This window comes from Squalius cephalus (assembly GCF_949319135.1).
Source record: "Squalius cephalus genome assembly, chromosome: 18".
In the NCBI taxonomy this organism is placed as follows: Eukaryota; Metazoa; Chordata; class Actinopteri; order Cypriniformes; family Leuciscidae; genus Squalius; species Squalius cephalus.
In genome coordinates, this window is record NC_137139.1 from 25,497,881 (window position 1) to 25,516,774 (window position 18,894).

Here is an 18,894-nt window from a genome sequence, read left to right on the forward strand (position 1 = left end):
GGTTTGACAGCTGTGATAAAATAAATAAATAGGCTTTGTCATTGATTATGGGTATGAATTTTGGGCTTAACTATATTTATTTCATTTATAAAATAAACACACACATACACACACATTTATTTAGGCACAAAGGCTGACTCCATTACATCATTTGCATGGTTTCCTGGGAATGGGTGGGTGTTAAAGAGTTTTTTTGGTGTGATTTGCTTGTTTCGATTCTCGGATTGGTGGATTTCTTTGCAAAATCTTTGGTGATATAGGCTAGTTAGTTTCTCACCTGGATTTCCACTGTTAAACATAATTATTTTAAAAACAAGTTAAAGGAATGCGGATTGATGGCTTCAACAAAAGCATATACCATTATTGAACAATCTTGTAACACAGGAGGCCTGCCTCACAGTAGGCCTGTCTTCTTTTAAGGTTTATAACTTATCATTAAAAATCAATTCTCCAATGGAGAAAATGAATGGGATTTTTACTTCCGGAAATGGACTGTTGCACTCATATATTTAAGCATACTGCAGGTAGGAATTCTCAATCAAACAATGTTTTGCTAGCACAATATTTACACTTTCCAGGGTGAACAATTTAGAAATTTCTTACTTACATTTGTAATAAGAAACTAGAATAGTTTAACTAGTACTTTATTATCGAAAAAATCCACCTCACCTTTAAGCTGTTCTCTAAACAAGTTCAATGTAATGCCACACATTTGTCATGAACCCATGAGAAACAAATACACCGAAACAAGAAATGTTTTCATAATCATGGTTCTGATCATAATCATAACTTTTTAGTCATCACAGTAAGTCGCTGTGAGTCAGTGTGTACTCACGGAAGGAGATTGTATTGCTTGTGACCTAATATTTGACTTTAATTAAACCCAAAATAATACAATAATTAAAGCAGACAGCTGAAAAGCAGACAAACTAGCTCAACTCAACCTACAGGTTCATCTTATTGAAACACCTTTTTTTATTTATCATCTCTCTCCTTGTGTGGAAATCACACACACAACAGCTGACCCATGACACTTAGCAGTGTCTCTCCCTTTCTCTCTTTCTTACACACACCTATTATGTTTATGATTGCTATAACAGCAGGTGATAGAGACAGGTGTGCTTTCATCTGTTTATACGGGCAAATAAAAAATACATGAGACTGTGAAAAGCACAAAGTAGTATTTAAACACTACTATCCACAAATAAAACTTGCGAATGTGTGTAAGGGCTAGATGTGCACAGAGTTAGTATGAAAGTCTAAATAAAGTACAGTGGCGGAACGAAACAGAAAGAAAAGAAGAGCAGGAAGAGACAGAGTCACAGGAAGAAAGAAAAAGAGAGGGAAGAGAAAAGGAGAGAAAAAGAGATGGGGGCAGTGAAAAATTAACCCTTTCTTTCCCAGAACCATTGGCTTACTCATTTAAAAACTCAAATGACTCTCACTGGGAAAGTACCAGAAAGGAGGTTACACACGCACATATGATGCTTATACAGTTCACGTTGTGAATGTTAAAATGAATTTAACTCTAGAGAAATTGAATTACATTATCAAGTGTAGTCCTGACAAAGGTGCAAGTGCAAATGTGGTCATACCAGTCACAATAGGCCTCATGGGGCTTTGTGTGTTGGGTGTAAATAGTGCTTGTGTAACATGCACACATAAAAACAGATTATGTCCAATGACTTTAAACATGTCATTTGCACCTCCTGTTAAAATTTACATGAAGTCTGAGCTCTTTAACAATGCAAGTCAAAGGTTACATGAACACTAAAAATGGTTGGGTTGTTTTTTTTTTAACCCAGTGTACTGGGTTACTGGGTTCTGCCTTTTGGGTTATTTTCAAAGTGTTGGGTTAGTTTTGTGTGTAACCCACTGCTGGGTTACGTTATATTTCACTGACAGTAGAAATGATGCACTTCCTCACAAACTACACAGCCTGCTGGGTCATAGGCTAGTAACTCACTGCTGGTTTGAAATGTAAAACTGGAACGGTCATTTTGTCTCCTGTCCTGAGAGAAAACGTCCTGAGGTGAACTCTGGGAATAACTTAAGGTTTGAATTGATTGTATATAAAAAATAATTACTGTACAGGCAAAAATAATCTGTAACGTTAGTTTCAGCGTTTTTAGTAAATTTACCGTTTCTTAGGTTCGGTTGAACGGCAGACGAGAAGCTGACATATTGAACTATCATCTCCCGAGTTTAGCGACAACAGCAGCAGCGACACGTTTTAAGTAGCCTAACGTTACAGAGTCTTAAATCGGCAGCCACAGCCGTACTTACCGTGTGAACATATTCGTTGATCATAATCATGCGATGGTCGTGTTTGACGGAAGGTGAGATGTCCGACAGAGGAAACAAAAACGAATATTTTTATATAAAGTGGATATGTTTCACTTTGCCAAAACGAATATTGTCATCTATGGAACTGATATACAGTTCATGCCGTGTTTTCTTCTTCCCACAGATGCCAGAAGCGCACTCGATCTATTGCTCCTGTCACTTCCTGTTTTAATGAACTTGCCATCAAATAAAATTATTTGATCTAGACTGTTCTTATGTTGTTTGTTTGATGTCCATTCATTCCCTAAATTGTTTATCAATTGTTTATCAAGATAAATAATTAAAAATAATTGATATAAATTCACTAAATAAAATTTGCTGCAATAAAAAAATGGAAATAATATCCATTTATGAGGTAAAAATCACCCCATTATATTGGGTTAAACTTTGCTACCCAACTTGCTGGGTTACTTTAACCCAACATGTGTTCTGTCCAATTTTTACATAATGCTGGGTTGCCAATTAGGTTGTTTTTAACCCAGCCATTTTTAAAGTGAACCTTTGCTGTGAGAAAAAAAAATGGATATGATAACCATTTATGAGGTAAAATTTTATTCGAAATTTGCTGACATTAGGTTAACCTGTGCAACCTAACTTGCTGGGTTACTTCAACCCATGCATGTATTTTGTCCAATATTTAGCCAGAGCTGAGTTGCCAACTGTGTTGTTTTTAGCCTAGCCATTTTTAGAGTGTAACTTTGTAACCTCAAAATTACTGTTGGTCCACAAATAGTGATACAAATATTAATAATAAAAAGGCTTTCAACAAGGTCTGAGGTTCAAGTACCTAGCAGTGTTGTAAATACCTTAATGTGACCCCTGACCTTTATTTGTTTAGCTTCTTCTCAGTAACATGGCCTCCACATGCTTTTCAAACAGAAACAACTCTGGAGACACACACACGTGTAGAAACCCTCCACAAGGAATTATTCTCCCAGGTAAATAGGTAAATGTTTAAAATATTGAACAAAGAGTGCGTCAGGTGACCAATCAAACAGCCAATCACATTGCAGTGTTCCTTTAAATCTTTGGGTTGACTTTGCATTGCAAATGAGTTCATACAAGTATGCAAATTCAAAATGACATAGACTCATGAACTTTCGTGGCCTCACACCCTCGCCCTATTTTTTTCCCAGTCTTATCACATCTCTGCACTGTAGGGTTTTTTCTCTCTCTTTCTCTGTAAACTAGCCCTGTTCATCAGTTATTTAGAGATCTGTTTCTGCAGGGTTACTTCTGATCAAACGATGGCGGCAATCCTTAAGCGCCCTCATGTGGTTCTTTAAATCATTTTTGTTCATGAAGGTTGCGCCTCGAGTACAGAAATTCAGTGAAACAATCTGTATTTACTCTATACTTTTTATTATTATACATGCATTTAAGTGTTCATATTAAAATGGAATATACAGTATGTACTTTTATTTGTACATTAAAAATAAATTACTATTTACAGACTACACAAGAGTATTTACGTGAATAAAAACAGTCGAAATCTTAACACAAATGGTGATACATCAAAAAACGTAACATCTAAAAATATACGTTGCATTAAATACTCAATGTAAAAAGAAAAAACATTTTGCTAAATGCTAATGCTAATAAAAAAAACTGCTTCTGATTGCATGGAAGAGAAAGACTACAAATTCTGTAAGTGTAAAAATCTGTTTTTATTCATTTTGTCAAGTTTTAGTAATACACTAACAAATTTATGACCTCAAAATCATGATTAAAAGGTAACAACGCAACTCAGTCTTGTACCATTTTAACAAAACTCGGTCACTTTAGATTAGGGTCCAAATCTCACTATTAACTAACTATTAACTATGACTTTTGCCGTAAACTCCTAATTACTGCTTATTAATAGTTAGTAAGGTAGTTTAGGTATTGGGTAGGATTGGGAATGTAGAATAAGGTCATGCAGAATAAAGGCATTAATATGTGCTTTATAAGGACTAATAAACAGCCCGAAATCCTAGTAATAAGCATGCTAATAAGCAACTAGTTAATAGTGAGAATTGGACCATAAACTAAAGTGTTAACCAAAACTCAAATTTTTAAATGTAATAAAAAATGTCCCCAAATGCTTCAGCCATCTTACATTGCTCAAATCCTTAGGAGGAAAGCTACAATATGCAACGGATGCACCAGGCCACAGGCAGGGTTATCATTTAAAAATCACAGGGCCTAGGAAAAATTTATTTCCTTTCTGGTAACATTGACTTTTTATTTGTGGTATTAACAACAATCATCATCATCATCCTTTTCCTGCCAAACTTAACAACAAACAAACATGTGTTACGGAAACGTGGGGGCATTAAATTTAGTCCACAAGTTTCTCATTAGCCCAGGTGCAGTTCTGAAGATAAACAAAAATAGAAAGCATATGCCAGATATAGCAGTGGGGGTGAGACTTTACACTACAATATTCCACTCTGAACACCCTCCTGTCAGGCTAACATCAAAACATGTCTGACGGAAGCAAAGGATCAATCAGATTTTCAGCGTGTAACCATTTCCTGTCTCGGTAGACCAGCATATCCTCTCCATGATAACCTTTAGTGATTGGAAGGATGTGGTTTACAGACACAACACGATGCAATTATTCCATCAAACAAGCATCCACCCACACAGTGCCTGAAAACAATAGTGTAAACACATACTGGTTTGAGAAAGTTGTTAGGTCAGGGTCAAAAGGTACACACGGTGCACATTCAGTGTTTTTATACCAAAAAAATAAAAAAATTAACATGCATGTGTTTTTTGCTTAACACTGATGATGTTAATCACCATCAGTGGTTTTAATGCATTTTTTCACTTAATGCCCTTTTTAAGTGCGTTATGTGCTAGGCTATGCCTTTGTCTTGAATATGATAGTACTTTCATAACAGATATATATCTACACACACATACAGTGGAGAAAATAATTATTTAATCCCCTGATGATTTTGTAAGTTTGGCCACTTAAAAAGATATGAAGAGTCTATCATTTTTATGGTAGGTTTATTTTAATGGATAGAGACAGAATATCAATCAAAAAAATCCAGAAAAAACACATTATATAAAGGTTATAAACTGATTAGCATTTGATCGAGTGAATTAAATATTTGATTACCTCCCACAGATTGGTTATGTGCCCATGTGAAACACATTAGTCCTGTCACTTTAAGAAAGTAATAATGTCAGCTTGTTATGTGTATAAAAGACACCTGTCCACAGAATCTGTATCTTCCATTCCAACCTCTCCACCACCATGGGCAAGACCAAAGAGCTGTCAAAGGACATCAGGGAGACAAGATTGTAGACCTGCACAAGACTGGAATGGGCTACAAGACCATTAGCAAGAAGCTTGGTGAGAAGAAATACTAAATAACCATCAATCGCCCTTGGTCTGGAGCTCCATGCAAGATCTGGCCTCATGGGGTAAGGATGATCATGAGAAAGGTGAGGGATCAGCCCAGAACTACACGGGAGGAACTTTTTAATGATCTCAAGGCAGTTGGGACCACAGTCACCAAGCAAACCATTGGTAACACACATCCCCACAATGGATTGAAATCCTGCAGCGCCCGCAAGGTCCCCCTGCTCAAGAAGGCACATGTACAGGCCCGTCTGAAGTTTGCCAATGAAGGCTTGGGAGAAAGTGCTGTGGTCAGATGAGACCAAAATTGAGCTCTTTGGCATCAACTCAATTCGTCGTGTTTGGAGGAAGAGAAATGCTGACTATGACCCCAAGAGCACCATCCCTACAGTCAAGCATGGAGATGGAAACATTATGCTCTGGGGCTGTTTCTCTGCTAAAGGTACAGGACAACTTCACCGTATTGACGGGCTGATGGACGGGGCCATGTACTGTAAAATCTTGGACGAGAACCTCCTTCCCTCAGCCAGAACACTGAAGATGGGTCGTGGATGGGTATTCCAGCATGACAATGACCCAAACATACCGCCAAGGCAACAAAGCAGTGGCTCAAGAAGAAGCACATTAAGGTCTTGGAGTGGCCTAGCAAGTCTCCGGACCTTAATCCTAAAGAAAATCTGTGGAGGGAGCTGAAACTTCGAGTTGCAAAGCAACAGCCAAAGAAACCTTAAGGATTTAGAGAGGATCTGTAAAGAGGAGTAGACCAAAATCCCTCCTGAGGTGTGTGCAAACCTGGTGACCAACTACAAGAAACGTCTTACCTCTGTGCTTGCCAACAAAGGTTTCTCCACCAAGTTCTAAATGAGGTTTTACTTGGGGATCAAATACTTATTTCACTCACTGAAATGTTAAAGGGGGGGTGAAATGCTCATTTTCACTCAATCTCCTGTTAATCTTGAGTACCTATAGAGTAGTATTGCATCCTTCATATCTCCAAAAAGTCTTTAGTTTTATTATATTTATAAAAGAAAGATAGGCTGTACCGAGTCTTTCCGGAAAAAACCGAGCGGCTGGAGGCGGGCCCTGTGGGCGGTGTGCTAAAGCTGTGCTAACGCGCCGAGCTAGTAACAACACACAGAGACAATAGAAGCAGTTTTACTCACCGAACCTTTATCATTGTGACTGCTCGATCCTTGTGCATTAGACGATCTGCAAATCCGTCGATCTGGGCTTTGTTTATAAAAAAATCATCGTCGAAATGCAGGGAACAACAGTCTACACAACTCCGTTTATGCTCAGGAAAAACAAACTCCATCCACTGTCTTTGGGAATCTGTGCAGGGTTGTCTTGCCCTGGCAACCAAAAACACACTTCTTTGGTGACATTGGCTTCCCAAAAGCCGGGCAGGGCACTTTGATGGCGAACTGCTTTTGCTCTCTTGCTCTGGTCTACGAGTGCGCGCGCGCCCGCGATCTTACTGGAGAAGTGCCCTTAGGACCCATATAAGGAAATTCCGTTACATCTGACGTCACACATACCCATACTCGAAAAAAACTTTCCGAAACTTGTGACAAACCGGAAGGACAATTTTTGGCACAGAAATACTCCTTCAAACGTACAATTTAATTTTTTAAACTTTGTCCATGTTTAGCATGGGAATCCAACTCTTTAACAGTGTAAAAAACTCAGTATGCATGAAATAGTATTTCACCCCCCCTTTAATAAATTTATAACCTACATGTGTTTTTTTCTGGATTTTTTTTTGGTTGATATTGTTTCTATCCGTTAAAATAAACCTACCATAAAAATGATTGACCCTTCATTTCTTTATTAGTGGGCAAATTTACAAAATCAGCAGAGGATCAAATAACTATTTTCTCCACTGTATGTATGTATATATATATATATATATATTCAAAATTATTAAAATAATGTACAGTTAGCCAATCATTATCACATATACCCTTTCAGGGTGATACAAGACTCAGTCGGGTTTATTTTGCAATAATTAATGGCTGCCCGCTTACATTACACATCTTGCTTATTATTATCCCTGTAACAAAACGAAAACTGAGGCGCAAATTAGTATCAATTACATTTTTATGAAACGAGAGATTGCAAGTCCAAGGTTTGTATGGAAGCTTATTTCTGCCTGGAAATAAAAAAAATAATTAAAAAGGTAATTGCAACTTTTCTAAGTTCTCACAATTCTAAGAAAAAAAGTCAGAATTTAAACTTGCAATTGTGAGGAAAAGCATACACAGATATTTTAAAGACACAAGGACAAATACAGCAGACACATGGATGAACAAATTATTAGTAAAGTAGGTACCTTTTTTTAAAACTTAAAATATCACTGGTAAGCTGTTTTGAGAACTTTGGTTTGTCCAACAAGGCTTTAAATAAAAAATAAAAATAAAAAAGTATAAAAGAGGTGCTGCATAGATCAAACCATTTTTATATACTACATTTGTGGCTGAAATAAACTGAGTTTTTAGCATCCCATGACATAATTACTACCATCCTGTATCAATACCTGATTTAGTCATTCAGAAGTCCTTTGTATATAATATTTACAAATAAACATAAGCATGTACAAAAATTACAATGCCTGCGTAAAAACTCAAAAACATGCGTAGTGTTTTCAGATGGAGGCCCATGTGATAAATTCAGAGAGAAAGGGGAAAAGGAAAAAACAGACCAGCACTGAAAAAAAATCTGTCCGTCACATCAGTCCATGACAACTTTGATTCTGGAAGACTTTAAGGTCAAGGGTCAAAGGTGAATGCGTCCCTGGCTGCGTCTGGTGTGATGGAGAATCTGTAAACCAATACGACACTAAAGTCACAACAGCGCACAATGCATTATCATTAAACTGCATTCTCAACTACATTTTACAGCAAAACGTCAAGGGTTCTGTCCAAGTATTGTGTAATAGTGCTACACCAACACAAGTGTAGGAAAAATTTGGAAAATGGTGAATGGTTTCAGATAGATATACTAAGATCTGAGCATTAAAGAGCTTAATTTAATCATTAGTGCTCATAAACTGCTATTAAAGTGACAGTTCACCCTAAAATGAATATTATTTCATCATTTACCCACCCTCAAGTTGTGTCAAACCTGTATGGATTCATTTCTTCTGCTGAACACAGAATACATTGACTTCCATAGTATGGAAAAAAAATACTGTGGAAGTCAATGGGGCCCATCAACTGTTTGGTTACCGACATTCTTCAAAATGCCTTTTGTGTTCAGCAGAAGATTCATTCAGGTCTGGAACAACTTGAGGGTGAGTAAATGATGACAGAATTTACATTTTTGGGTGAACTCTCACTTTAATAGGAAATCATTTTTTTTCATAATTAAACTTTTTATATTCTGCCAATCAATGCTGATGCGCCGGCTGCTGCACTGAGATGAAATGTTGCCCTCTGCTGGTCTAAATGTAACACTATTAAGTTTCTGGACAGACACACTTCCCCTAGTGGTTCAAATGAGACATTCCTATTATTACACTCAAAAATACAGCATCAATCCTGCTCCCTGCTAGTTTAGCATCAATATCTCAGGTTGGGTAACTATGTTTTTTTGTTTTTTTTCTGCCACTCAGAAACTCCAATCCCACCCTCCACAAACCTCCAATAAATGTGCTTATCTATAATCTGAGGAGTTTACTACTCGGAAGTGACAGCAATGAGTGCATGTACATGCACAACAACACACAGATGCAAGACAATGCAAGAAAGCCGCAGGTTCTCGTTGACAACAGCCGGTTTACAAGTGCTTCTCATTACAATTTTGGGAAGATGGTCGGCGCATAGGCCTACTGCTTTCCCAAATGCACACAATAAGTGACCCAAACTCAGAGCAGATGCCGATATGAATTAGCGTCTAGCAGCATTTACTGTCAACAGACTTGGTTTGAGCCATTGAAAACACTGGATCATGAGACGCTTGCGAGTAAAAGAACAGTGCCGCGCTTCACTCTGAAACGCACACCAAATTTAATTAATTAAATCACAGCTTTTGCATTCCGTTTTTACCCTAAAGCGTTATAAACTTTTATCTGTTAAAAGCTGCGTTTAAGTGATTTACATGAACTTACAACTTGTCAAGTTATAAAGCATAATCGGTGTAAGATTGTGCACGTAAATGCATTCAATAGGTACAATGGCACTTTGGATGATACCTTGCGGTTTTATTGGTTGGCTTACACATGATTATATTCCGTCCATATTGTTAACTTGACAGACTGTTCGTTATGTTGACAAAACTGTACTACATGATGTAACAGCTCAAGACGCCATCTGACAAATATCTCATTTCATCTTCCCCATGTACCACCAAATACTCAGCTGTTTTATTTATCGAGTACTTAGTCAAAATAACACCCCTCCTACTGTACCACTGTCATCTGAAATAAAGTTAAGAGAAAAAGAGGAAGACCACCTACCCGGGGAGTGTCTGGACTGCTAAAAGGAGAGGGCTCAGCTGAGCGGTTCTCTTTACCAAACGAATCGTCTCTCTTTCTGTGTGCAAACTTCTTTTTCAGTGCTTCTGCGATGAGAGCTGCAGGGTCAGATGAACATGCTACACCTTTACTCTTCCGACGCCTTACTGGAGTTCCACCTGGAGATCTACAAATACAAACCCACGTTCAGTACTGAGCTTCAAACTTAGACGTGCTTTGAATTTAAAGCCGTTAGATTCATACCTCTCGACAGAACGCAGTTTGACCTGATTCAGGTCTCGCAGCACCTCTAACATGGAGGGCAGGGCAGCAGGCGCCGTACCCGGAGATGGATCACACTGCGCAAGCTTTTCCCTTTTTGCTGCCTGTCTTTGTCGAATCACCTCCGACACGGACCCCTCCGTGCAGATGGCCAAAGCCGGAGGAGGAAGTGGGGGTGGAGGTGGTGGCGGAGGACAGACAGGAGTGGAAGTGAGGATAGGAATAGGTAGAGTAGAGCATGGAGTGCCTGGATCAGCTGGAAGAAGAGCACGGCCTAAGAGACACATGAGCAATGGATATAAAAAGGTATCAGGGTGATACATTAAAGTTTTTTAAAATTTTTATAATTTTATTTAGTCCCTGACATCCACTAATATTAATCAATTAATTCAGGCATGCAATTAGCTAAGGACAAAACATTTTCCCCATTCAATCCGACTATACAATAACAATATTATTATTATTAGAAGCAATATTTTTTATTTTATTACAAGGTATCAAAGTGATGCATGCATATTTTTCCTCTGCGTTCCACTAGTCAAGTGATTATTTGCTCCAAAAACAGTCAATTTAGACTCTTTCCCCTTAATTATCTTTTGCTGTCCCTTTAAGAAACTTTAAATCATGTGTGAAATGAATGAGCAATGGAGCTATGCTACTTCCATGGGATGCAAGATTTCTAAGGGGTTATATGTAGTTTTAACTGCTCTATCCTTCAATAGTTTTTTTGTAATGCCTGAATGACATCGACACAGTCACAAATTCACATTATCAAGATCAGCCTGAAATGATTTTGTTGTTACTTGTTTTTGCCAGACAATTGCAAGTGCGACACCAGTAGACTTAAAGTCTCCAAGTATTTAAATTAATAAATTATTTTAGTAATCAAATTAATTAAAAAAAAACTTTTTTAAACAATTACTACATTTATAAAACCTAAATAAACATTTTTATTAAATTATTATGAATAGATTTCAGAGCAACTTTCATGCTAAATTAAAATGCTAAAAAGCACATAAAAACGCTGGATACTAAAATCATATCTTTTTTTTACCCTTCCTTAACTATTGTTTTTATTGATGAACATACAGTTCCTAAAACTTTTGGAATCACAAAATTAATTGTCGTTAATTAATTTGATTAATCAATATTCTTAGTTTCTGTTAATAAGCAGCTTTGTCATAATTACAGCAGACAAAACCGAAAATATCTATTCGGGGGTCCTTCGAATATTGTATTGGACCTTTGAAACACACAGCTAAGAACAGAACAGTCAGAATTTCCAACTTTGGACCCCCTTAAGCACTATAAACAGAAATAAAAATTACAATCTTATCTCAGTGAATTTGAGTTTGTGGCTAAAAATATGACTGGTAGCTACCACAGATAGCCTTTTTATTTTATGAGATTTTTGCATTTACAGAATCTCTAACAATCTGTCAGTCACAGCATTGGCATACAGCATACGGTACCTGCCGGAACTGTGACTATCATGGCGATCTGTGCTCGTAGTTTCTGCAGTTCCTCTTCCAGAGCTGAGATCTTCTGCAGGGCTTCCGGCTGGGTGTCCTGCTCCAGCACCCTGCCTCTCCTCTGACCCGGAACAGACACGGACAGCGAACGTTCACACCCCAATGACGGAATCTCAAAACCTTGTTGTACACAGTGTTTCCTCAGAGGGACGGCAGTTCTGTTATAAACATGGAAAGGCATGATGACACTGAACTTTCACCACAAAACAAAACTTACGGTATACACACTCTCGTGAAGACCAGAATCCATCAAGAAATCTCATAAGAGGCTAAACCAGTGGTCGGGAACCTATGGCTCGCGAGCCACACCTGGCTCTTTGGCAAAAATAATGTGGTTTGCAAGGTCTCTCACCATTTACCAACAAACGATCGATAAAAAAATTAAGACATCAACAGAGATCGGCTCAGAGACCCTAACCCTAGTCAATTAGATTTTAGAACAGCGGCAAAAATGTAAAAGTAGGCTATATAAACTTTAATATATCCTTTTATTGAAATGGGTCCTTTGCTGTGCAAAGAGACATTTCGAAACATTTCACCCGCTGGTACTTTCACTTTTGCCGCAGAGACCCTTTATGTCCTATAAATGTTTCATGCTTTTGATAAACCGCACAGATTTAAGTTGACGATTCTGTTTAAAGTTATTAATAACAAAACATGAATGAATGAGAAAGAAAAGAGCAGGTTGTGCTTTATATTGAAAAGAAATATTAAAAGCGCAATAAGTCGCGAATAAGTGCGCACGCTCCGAGCGCAACACGGACAAGCATAGTAGCCTTTGTCTTCGGTTGCACGCCTAAACGGCCAAATAAACACAGAAATATATAAAAATGCCAAGTCAAGTATTCACGTAAACACAGTAGATGCAAGTATTGTGTGCGTTCATTCTCTCTCTCTCTCTCTCTCTCTCACACAAAGAGGATTTATAACTCAACCTCACAGTGAAAGCCCTGCACAATTAATTCCAACTTATTTATTGTTTGCTGAATATTTGTTTGTTTTTAGTTGTCTATGGACCTAATAATTACTACTGTTGAAATTTTATTGGAAAAAAAATTATCTTTTGGAAAAATGCATTAACCAAAAATGAAAAAATGGCTTTTGGTCAAAAAAGGTTCCCGACCCCTGGGCTAAACTTATGTTCAGAACTAAATTTAGCACTCATACAGAGACCGTCAGTGAGCTATTAATAAACACCTTTGTGTTCATACAGCTGGTGATGTGTGACTACCTGAATTTAGTGTGGCTGTCTCCTTCATCCTCCACCAGCCAAAGCACATCCGCTAATGTAGGAATGGCTGGCGTTTCCACTGACACATCAATATACCCTTGTCTATTGAATGTTTGCAGAGGAATCTAGAAACATAGAATCAGAACTCATTAGTGAATGTGCACTTAAGTCCTTCAAAGCCTGTATCATGTGAAGAGACTATTAACAATTTATACCGAGTGAACACATGCATGTAATGTCCTGGCCTGTACCTATGCCTTATTATGCTAGTGTTACAAAATGAGCCAGCCAGTTATAAAAGAATTATAATTTATGTTATATATTTTCTCTGATATGCAAAAACAGTTTATTTAATTTTAATAACAGCTAAACAGCACCTTTGGGATAAATAAATAAAAAACTATCAAATATAAGTTAAAGGTGTACATGCTGTAGTGTATACACATTTTTATTGTTTTGTGCTTTCAACAAATGTCCATAAAATATAAATATGAGATGAAAAAATGAAAAACAAAAAAATAAAAGCAAGATAAATTTAAGAAATGACAAAAGCACATAACAAAAATTCTAAAACTGAAATAAGGATGAAAACTAAAAGTATAAATACTAATAAAAAATATTAAAAATTAAATACAATATAAATAATACAAAAAAAAACTGATGTGAGTATATATTATTGAATTATTTTTTTCTAAACGTTCTCAAAATAAGAAAAAATTTATTTCTGATTGAATCTTTAAATACACATAACAGAAGACACATTTTCTCAAAGACAGTAACGTTACCTGGATCCGCAGCCGTGGGTGAGGACAGAGAGGAAGGTTTGTCCCAATCATTCGGACTACGCTGCGGTACTGTCCACAATGTGTACTGTCCCATACTGGAACCAACTACAACAACAGTGTTCAAGATGTACAGTTAAAAAGCTGCATTAATAACTTACACTTAAAGAGCATGTAAAATCACGTTTATTGAGTTGTTTTTGCAAATAGTCACACTAAATTAATTATATTTACCATGTCAGGTGGCACTCCAAAATATTCCAGGACACATCTCAGCAGATCAACGATGTCTTCCAGCAGAGACATTGACAGTATCCCTGTGTTTTCCACGCTGGGTTTCTGCTGACAGATGAACCAACGGAACCAACACACACTGCAGCAAACTTCTCCACGTGACCTGAGGGATCAAATCAGCTGCATTCCATTCAATTCCACCAAAACGCCGTTAAAACGTTCGACGTTCGAAGAAATAACGAGGGAAAAAACGAACGGCATAGTGCTAGCATATATGCAAAATAAGCGTAATTAACTAACGTTACAGCACTAATTACTTATCAGCATCATCCACTATCCTACCACTGAGTGCGTCAGAACACAAGCGTATGTCAAACCTATACGTTAATCTGCGCGTTAATCTAATTAACACACCTATGCATTGTATTATTAATAAAATGGCGTTTATATTTACAAAGATACGCGTATTGTTTACTTTACCTCTTCCCTGTATCACGCTTTCCGTGCAGGTAAACTCAAATAAAGCTATTTGCTTGAGAGCGTTTGTGATTGGTCCGGAGAGGCGGGTAAGAGCCAATTAGCTTGAACGATTTAGAAACGTCGTCAGCTCCTTTGACCAATCGTTTTGTTTGAACAGAAGCAGTGGGAAGTTTTGTTTTTTTGTGTGTGCGACTGTGCGCTGTTAAAAGTAACGGCAGTGGTGAGTACACTGTGATTTTATAGTTTCATAATCAACATATTGTACAAAGTATGACATATAAGAAGGTTAAAATGAATAAAAATAGATTTTCTTTCAATTACAGAGATGTAAAGTTCCGCAAAACCTGAATTCCAGCTAACGTTATGTAGCTATCATGCTAACACACTAACGTTACTGTTTAAGGAACTGATTGTCTCGAGGTTCTTAGTGTCTGCAGCTTTTGTGCTGTAATTACCTGTTTTCTGTGAACTCTTTTAATTCCACCAAAATTACTTTTGAGAAGGACTTCAAATATGTATTTTACACATGGTTGAAAATGCAGAAAATACAATTGTGTCAGTGGTCACATGACCGAAGCTGTTGCCCTTTCTGAAAGATGTTTGTCAAAGCTCTATATCAGGGTTCACCAATCTCGGTCCTGGAGGGCCGGTGTCCTGCAGAGTTTAGCTCCAACCCCAATTAAATACACCTGAACCAGCTAATCAAGGTCTCATTAGGCATACTAGAACTTTCAAACAGGTGTGTTGGAGCTAAACTCTGCAGGGACAGCGGCCCTCCAGGACCGAGATTGGTGAACCCTGCTCTATATAATAAAACATTAAAAAAAAAAAAATACAGCCACCATATTTAGTACATATGCTATTTAAAGGGTCTATTATTAATGTACTATTAAAATTGTTCTGTCTCATATAAGTTATGATCACAATACATAAAAATCAGATGTTTTAAATGATTTGTCTTCATATCCCTTGGTGTTTCAGGTATCCACAAAAATGATGGACGCATTATCAGTAGTCACACAGCTGCGGGACTTGGCATCAGAACCACAGAATCGGGAGGCGATTGTTCAGGACCAGGGTTGCCTTCCCGGACTAGTGCTGTTTCTAGACCATAAAGACTCTAAAGTGCTTTTTGCCACCCTCCAGGTACACTGATTTGTCAATGCACAAAAACTTTGTTTATTAATGAGGATCCAATTATGCTTGTTTTACATTTTCAACTTTCTTTAGTGTGTTATGAGCATGAAAAAGGTCTGCAAAATTTAAGTCACTCCAAAGAGAGTTATTCTCTATATCCTTAAGTGTGGTTTCTGAACAGGAACACACATGTCACAATATCCCTCATTTAAACAATTCCCACCCAAGGGATACACAGAAAAAGGGATGAGGCCTGGTTGAGTTGCATTAGTAGTAGGCTTGTTCGACTTGAACCGGTGCTGCACAGACCGACCGGTGAATGACATCAAAGTACCGCGAGAGCGAATAGAAAGTAGACAGCTCCTTTGCTTTTGAATTGCTCTCGCGGTACTTTGATGTCATAAACCGATCGGTCTGTGCAGCGCCGGTTCAAGTCGAACAAGCCTAATGTGTTGAAACTTGCAGTTATGGTAAGGGGTGTGACAACCAATCACAACACACTGGTCCAGCCGACCAATCAGAGCAAATTGTGCTTTTTGGAAGGTGGTACTTCATAGAGACCAGAACAAAACGTGCTGCAACAATAAATTTTTTATATTTTTTTACATTCTAGCATAAAAACCCTATTCTAGTAGAGCCCAAAAGCAAAATCAAGAGGGTGTAATATGGCCTCTCTTAAAGCACTAACCTCTCTTGCGATGTCTCCTCAGACTTTGCGGTACCTGGCTGAAGCGCCCCGCAACATCAACACCATGAAAAATGAGCTTGGCATGATGGTGAGCCTGGAGACACTGATGGAAAGGTGATTTTATTATTTTAGTTTATTTACTGGTAGATTAAGTGATCTAAGATCTATTTTTAATATCTTGAAACTACCATAAAATCAAATTCAAAATCAAATTACTTTTCGTTGTATCACTGTGCACAATACATCAATCCTCCTTATTCTTAAAATCTTGTTTTAATGATGTTTTATATCTTTTTCCCCCTTTTGTACTGTTTGAAGGACTGACATGACGACTGATATTACAGACCTTGCAAAAGAGGTGCATGGAGTGTTGAGTGCTCAAACACAGAGACAGGCTTGTCAGACTCCAGAGCGAAAGAAGAGGAACAACAAACCACAGTTCTTCATCAACAGCTCAAACAAGAAAGCCAAATCAGTGACCCTGCACATACAAGGCTTGGATGGGGCAGTATGTACTATATCTAGCTGTCATGCATGCTCTTTGTTAATCGTACCTGGTTTCTCTCTTATTTATGCACATTACTGAGTAAAATCACATGTGGTATTGTGTTGGCAGGATCAGAGAGGTGTCTGTGAAGAAGCCCTTTTGAGGGTCAAAGGTGTAATCAGCTTCACATTCCAGATGGCGCTGAAGAGATGTACTGTACGCATCCGTGCTGACCTGCCCACCGAGGTACATATAGCTCAGGACATTATATTCTTCTTTCTGTGAGGAGAGAGTCAACTAATAAAAGCAACTTTGTTCTCATTATGTGCATGAAAAACTAATAAGCAAATGTCTTTTGTTCAGAGTCTGGCCACTGCTATTGCCGCCACAAAAGGGCTTTCAGTTAAACAGGTGGTGAAAAATGAAAATGGAGAAGAGGTGGGTGTTTCTGTTGCTTTTAAGTATGTGCTTAAATATGTTTTACATTGAGAATGATGATCCATGGCTCAACAATATCCTGCCGCTAAACTGGTCGGGTCAAATTTTTACGTGTATTTAAAATGTAATAAAATAAAAATAATAGAAAAGATAATTAAATATTATATAGTTAATTATAAATGCTAATTATTATGTTAAAATGTATTAAAATAAAAAAGATTAATAAATCATATGATTAATTATAAATGTTAAATAATAATTTGTGTATTATTAATGCAAATGTTCATTCATAATGTACATTTGACATGCTTTTCATTGTCATCATTAAATTATGTTTATATTTGATGACAATAAAATTTAATACAAATAAAAGTAATAGAAATAGATCAATTGTATTAAAAAACATATTTTCAAAAGTTAAAACATAGTTTGTTAGATTTATTGGGTTGACTTGCTCATTTACAATAATAGCTGAAAGTTATACAGCTGTAATATAACTGCTATAAATTCATAAACACCCTTCCTGGAATACAGTGATTTGAACTAGCCACTATATATATATATATATATATATATATATATATATATATATATATATATATATATATATATATATATATATATATATATATATATATATATATATATATATATATATATATATATATATATATATATATATATATATATATATATATAAATTATTACTATGTCATTTATTATTTACATGGCTGTACTATGGTTACAGGTTCTCATTCCACTCAGCACCTCAGGCTCAAAGGTGGAAGAAAATTCCCAGCTGCCAGATTACCTGCCAGAGGACGAGAGTCCAGAGAAAGAGCTTGACCGCGCAGTGTCTCGCACTGGTGCTAAACAAGACACCGGTGGCAGCTGGCTGAACACAGCGGCCAGTTTCCTCACTAAAACCTTCTACTGGTAAAGCTTGAGTTTCACAGGCTTTTCCTGTCTGAGTTTGGACCTCAACATTTTTAAGGAAGATTGGCTTAGAAGAGCAACTCGCACCACTGTCAGAGCTTAAAGCACTAGGCAAGGTCGAGGAACTGACAAATGTGCTTCTACAAGCGACAAAAGGTTTCGTTCAGTTTGAGCACAAAGCATCAGCTTCCATCTGATGTATGAGATCTCAGCCACATCACAACTCGGTATGGAAAACTGTAGATGTTGAGGTCATGTTGTACATTTTATATATGTTAATGAAAACATGTCTTTCATCCCTCTTAGGGATCAGAAATTTTCTGTTTCTGCTGTCAAGTTTGTCTGTATTTTCTGTCCACCTGATTTCTTGTAAATAGTTCCATTTTGGTGTATTATAAGGGGGAAAGTATCTGTCCCAAGTCTCATCTAAAATGGAAACAATTGAAAAACAGATTAAATACATGTTTGATGCTGTTTTGTGTAAAATAAAGGTTTGGAAGGAAAAAGTCT

At 37.1% G+C, this 18,894-nt stretch overlaps 2 protein-coding genes across 2 annotated transcripts; one reads left to right on the forward strand and one right to left on the reverse strand.

The window, feature by feature from the left end:
* Window positions 1-7,672: 7,672 nt before the first annotated feature.
* mtfr2 (mitochondrial fission regulator 2) lies at window positions 7,673-14,776 on the reverse strand. Its single transcript, XM_079848660.1, has 8 exons — window positions 14,699-14,776; window positions 14,219-14,381; window positions 13,988-14,092; window positions 13,203-13,327; window positions 11,912-12,129; window positions 10,422-10,713; window positions 10,161-10,344; window positions 7,673-8,524 (listed from the first exon to the last, which is right to left on the reverse strand). The coding sequence occupies exons 2-8, from the start codon at window positions 14,288-14,290 to the stop codon at window positions 8,480-8,482; spliced, it is 1,041 nt and encodes a 346-aa protein (XP_079704786.1). The 5' UTR covers window positions 14,291-14,381; window positions 14,699-14,776; the 3' UTR covers window positions 7,673-8,479.
* Window positions 14,777-14,843: 67 nt separating this feature from the next.
* armc1l (armadillo repeat containing 1, like) lies at window positions 14,844-18,893 on the forward strand. Its single transcript, XM_079848663.1, has 7 exons — window positions 14,844-14,918; window positions 15,680-15,844; window positions 16,546-16,637; window positions 16,842-17,031; window positions 17,140-17,256; window positions 17,374-17,448; window positions 18,197-18,893. Exons 2-7 carry the CDS (start codon window positions 15,692-15,694, stop codon window positions 18,386-18,388), a joined length of 819 nt encoding a protein of 272 aa, XP_079704789.1. The 5' UTR covers window positions 14,844-14,918; window positions 15,680-15,691; the 3' UTR covers window positions 18,389-18,893.
* The last annotated feature ends 1 nt before the right edge of the window (window position 18,894 follows it).

Bases quoted from the DNA above. Each gene is read 5' to 3' on its own strand.
- mtfr2 (XM_079848660.1), bottom strand. From the start codon at position 14,290: ATGTCTCTGCTGGAAGACATCGTTGATCTGCTGAGATGTGTCCTGGAA. The intron at 12,130-13,202 runs GTAGTCACACAT...TGTTTATAACAG, and splicing joins GACAGCCACACTAAATTCAG to AACTGCCGTCCCTCTGAGGA. The intron at 8,525-10,160 runs GTAGGTGGTCTT...ATTGGTTTACAG, and splicing joins GCAGTCCAGACACTCCCCGG to ATTCTCCATCACACCAGACG.
- armc1l (XM_079848663.1), top strand. From the start codon at position 15,692: ATGATGGACGCATTATCAGTAGTCACACAGCTGCGGGACTTGGCATCA. The intron at 15,845-16,545 runs GTACACTGATTT...ATGTCTCCTCAG, and splicing joins TGCTTTTTGCCACCCTCCAG to ACTTTGCGGTACCTGGCTGA. The intron at 17,449-18,196 runs GTGGGTGTTTCT...CTATGGTTACAG, and splicing joins AAAATGAAAATGGAGAAGAG to GTTCTCATTCCACTCAGCAC.